This window comes from Tasmannia lanceolata, unplaced genomic scaffold (assembly GCF_043159265.1).
Source record: "Tasmannia lanceolata isolate RefF3 unplaced genomic scaffold, GAP_Taslan_0.1 ptg000019l, whole genome shotgun sequence".
In the NCBI taxonomy this organism is placed as follows: Eukaryota; Viridiplantae; Streptophyta; class Magnoliopsida; order Canellales; family Winteraceae; genus Tasmannia; species Tasmannia lanceolata.
In genome coordinates this window covers 12,963,658-12,967,944 of record NW_027518696.1, presented here as the reverse complement: position 1 = coordinate 12,967,944, position 4,287 = coordinate 12,963,658, and the positions used below count along the sequence as shown (strand labels likewise).

At 40.1% G+C, this 4,287-nt stretch overlaps 1 protein-coding gene across 1 annotated transcript; it reads right to left on the bottom strand.

The window, feature by feature from the left end:
- Positions 1 to 272: 272 nt before the first annotated feature.
- On the bottom strand, positions 273 to 2,379 carry LOC143852731 (multiple organellar RNA editing factor 3, mitochondrial-like). The gene is made up of 4 exons (XM_077362302.1): positions 1,963 to 2,379; positions 1,149 to 1,246; positions 847 to 912; positions 273 to 715 (listed from the first exon to the last, which is right to left on the bottom strand). The coding sequence occupies exons 1-4, from the start codon at positions 2,316 to 2,318 to the stop codon at positions 444 to 446; spliced, it is 792 nt and encodes a 263-aa protein (XP_077218417.1). The 5' UTR covers positions 2,319 to 2,379; the 3' UTR covers positions 273 to 443.
- Between the last annotated feature and the right edge of the window lie 1,908 nt (positions 2,380 to 4,287).

Genomic DNA, 4,287 nt, shown 5'->3' with positions numbered 1-4,287 from the left:
AAAAGCACCACAAGAAAATCATGAACTACTAAAAAAACATCTACAATAAAGACAGACATGGATTAACAGTTTGGCACAATGTTATAAATAACTATTAAGTATATTAAAGAGGAAGTGCACAGACAAATTATGTTTCATGGGTCATTGTCATTTTACCAATATCAGATACACATAGTGAATATGGAAAACATTAAGAACCATATTTCATTATCTTTACCCCACTGCATTAAAATTGAAAATGATATTAAAAAAACATTGAAATTGAAGTCATATTTAAAAATAATTCTCCTAGTAAAAAGAGAAGACAAACATAACTTTAATTTTTCCTAACTGCCCGAGAAGACATTGGTAAGATTTCATATATATGTTCATTCATACTAATATGTAACACGAGTTGCATGAGTCCTTGCCCAACAATTCAGTCATTACAGTTCCAGCAGACCTTAGTTTACTTCTCTAGGCACTCCACTCGGATACCCAGGTTGAGAATTATCTGGCATTGTTCCATGAACCTCTCCCTGATTTGGCATAGGCTGTGAGACAGGATCTCTCCGTTGTTGAGCCCAACTATCTCTTTGCATTGGTTCTCTTCTTTCAACCTGCATTGTCTCCCGCCGCCTATCATATCGTGGACGAGGTCTGTTCCTAGATTGCTGCCTCTCGTTAAAATAAAACTGTGGTCTATGGATGACTTTACCGTCGACAAATAGATCCCCTAAAAAATTTGAGGAAAATAAAGACAAAAAAATCATTTGATCAGTAATTCATAATAAGAATAGGATATGTGAAGAAAACCCATCAAGGAAATAATTTTTCTGTCTTTTAAAATATTTCAGCAATACCAACCTCCATAATCCTTGTTGGGCACATCAAGATAAGAATCAGGCAGGACCCAAAGAACCCCAGGTTGCTCTGTTCATCCCCCCAAAAATACATAAAAATGTATGTCAAAAAAAAAAAACATAGCCCCAAAAATAAATAACTGCGAACACCAGAACTTATTTCAGCACTTGAAAATGGAAATTATCTACTCAAAATCAACACTAATCTGTCTGTACTGATTGTGATACCACTGTTGCATAACCAATCCCACCTTACCAACCAACAGAGAGAAAAAAAATCTGAAAAAAAAAATCTGGAGGCCGTACCTTTAACTTTGTAAGAAAGCTCTTCGGATATCAATGCTCCAAAACCTGTATACGTCGTTGTGCACACTGAGTAAATCTTCTTCTTCGCCTCCTCCTCGCTGATAAGCCCAGAATCATAACAGGGATAAAAAGATCAAAACGAAAGACAATGCATAATTGGCCGTAACAGAAATAAACAAGGAAAAATACAGAAAAAGAGCGAGGGAGGGGGGGTGGGGGATGTTAATTCAAAGCAACTGGACCTCCTAACCGTTCAATTCGAGAGGAAACATGACTCTTCTGAAAACAAAGTTTTCTTCTCTGCTGTAAAATTCTACTCTCTTTTTTCGTTGAAATACTAGTACTTAAATACAAGCAAAAGATAGTATCACATCACAAGCCCATCCAACCTACTTACAAGACACATCACCAATAACTAACCCCCTCAAGCCTAAACTACATAATCATAACCACATAATAACTACACTCTATCGACCCCATATACACCACAATAATATACAATATCACAGAGAAATAGACAGATCTTCTTAAAGGGAAGATCAGTCTCTTGACCCACTTTGAGGGAAGGATCAGTCACTCTTTCTTTTGAACAAATTTCTTCCTTGACTTTAAAAAAAAAAAAAAGACCATTTCCTCTAAAACTCCTACCCAAGCGAATCTAGGTAATCCTTATCTTTAACACTCCTATCCATTCCAAACAACTAGAGAAAAACATAGCACAATGTAAACTAATTTACTCTACTTAAGTGGAACCCATCTAGGCATGAAACACAATGAGAGGAAAGGGAAGGAGAAGAAGAAGAAGCATTAATACCTCCCTACAACTGCAGTGAGAGTTTTGACATAGGCAGAGATCATCTCGTCCTCGGAGGGTTTAGGGTTTTCGGGAAACTCCAACACAATGAGCCAGTGCTCGTAGTCACACCCATCGAGAAGGATGGTTTCCTTTGGAGGTCTGTTGCTCCAGTTCGGAGAAGGATCGTTCAAGGGCGAGTATCCCGACCCGGATGTTTTTGACCGAGTTGGGATTCTCCTTGACTCGGGAGGAGAAAGATGCTGAGTCTCGAAAGCTGCAAATGCGAAACGGGAGCGGGAATTGAGTTGGGGCTTTGGAGAAGATAGCGTTCTGTATAGGAAAGAAGCGAGGCTTCGTCTGGTTAGGAGCGCCATCGAAGAAAAGAGAGACTCGGCACCTCTTTAGCCTTTTCCCACTCTCTTTATGTGCTCGCCACTCGCCGGTATATTATAAGAAGCTCCAGCATCTCGAAGGGGAAATGATATTCCCACACCTTTTCAACCATTTCGCCATTTCCAACCCTTCTATTTGTCTTTTCCTAAAAATGGTTGTATTTCATTTTCTCCGCCTTTATTTTTCTGAAAGGACAAACGAAATGTGTGGATATATCATTTCCCTTTAACAATTTCTTCGAGATTGTTTTTTTTTTTTAAAAAAAAAGAACGGTATGGCCACTCTATAGTACGATGAAAACCGTCCATTTTATTAGGCCACAATGTAAAGAGGCTGTTCCCCAAAAATCATTTCCATAGGATGATGCTAACCCTCCGATCGTCCTATGGAAATGATTTTCGGGGCACAAATGGACGGTTTGTGATCGGAGGGTTAGGATCATCCTATGGAAATGATTTTCGGGGCACGGTTTGGACCGTGCTATAGAGTGGGCCGTATTGTACCTTTTGAAAAATACGAGTTGGTTTTTTTAACTGTGTAACTCGATGGAAAATATCCCTTGAAGAATTGTGTGCACCTCCGCCTCATTAGAGTCTGCCATACCAATAGGACCTAAGAATGGCCACATAACCACACCACCTTCATAACTCAGGACACGTAGCTCCTCCAATGCCTGTCGGTCCCGGGTTGCCAAAGCTAGATCCATTGAACTTAAGCTTTAAAAAAACACTATCGGGAGGCTCCAAAACCTGAACCAACGTTGGTCTCATCTCTAAGCTAAAACAAGCTTTGCGCCACTGAGGCACTGATTCCATAATTCGTAAGTAGGAACAAACTTAAAGCTAGGAATGGACTTAACCCAACAGATAGACAAAGCCAACATCTTTGTAGATAACCATGAAGCACTCCTCGCAACCCCTTTGAATATTCTAGCATTTCTCTCATTCCACAACACCCAAATTATTGCGAGAAAGGAAATATTCCATAAGATCTTCCCTATTCTGCGCTAAGGAACAAATTGCCAACAATCTGAGGCATCGATAAGAGTATCAGGGAAGACCCAAGAAAGGCCAAATCTACCCAAACTCTACTCCAAACCTTCCAAGCCATGGAAGAATGAATAAATAAGTGGTTCACTGTTTGCCCATCTAGAATACACAGAGTGCAGTGATCAACAATCAACATCCCCCACTTTCTCGGAAAATCCAGAGTTTGTATATGCTCACGAATGACAGCCCAACCAAAGACACAAACTCGAGGAGGGTCTAAGATGGACCAAACCCTATTAATTTTAAGGATCACATGACAAGCCACGAGGTGCATGTAGAAAGATTTGGCGGGGAACTCCCCTAAAGTATTCCAGATCCATACCCTTTAATTAGAGCTGACTCGCTTCAGATAACACCCCTCTAATATCTCAAAAAAACCTTGTTACCACTAGAAACTCCCTGTTAGAGAAGTTGCACCTAAAATCTGGAGACCACACAACCTTGTCCTCCCTCCTTTTGAAGAAATCCTTTACTAGGGCCTCTTTAGAAGAAGAGATGACAAACAAATCTGGAAAGAAGTCCTTCAAGGAAAAGGGAGAACACCACTTATCAGACCAAAATGTCACACGATCACCATAATGGACGCCAAACCTATTACCATCTCGAAACGAGTGCAGAAACAATAAAATGCCTCTCCACAGAGAGTGACCTATCTTACTGAACCGGTCATCAAATTCCCACTGCCCCGCTAAAGACCTAAATTTGCTATCAATAACTTTATACCAACGCTGTGATTCTTCTTTCCATATCTCCACAACCATTTGCCTAGCAACGATTAATTTACTTCTTTAATCCTCCTAATCGCTAGCTCACCTGCCTCGCAAGGTTTGCAAACCTCCTCCCATCTCACTAATGGAATGACTCGATTCTCATATAAACCTCCCCATAGGAATCTTCTTTG

Coding starts and splice junctions, on each gene's coding strand:
- LOC143852731 (XM_077362302.1), bottom strand. CDS start 2,318: ATGGCGCTCCTAACCAGACGAAGCCTCGCTTCTTTCCTATACAGAACG. Junction 1,247..1,962: donor CTCACTGCAGTTGTAGGGAG/GTATTAATGCTT, acceptor TGGGCTTATCAG/CGAGGAGGAGGCGAAGAAGA. Junction 913..1,148: donor GCTTTCTTACAAAGTTAAAG/GTACGGCCTCCA, acceptor GGGGATGAACAG/AGCAACCTGGGGTTCTTTGG.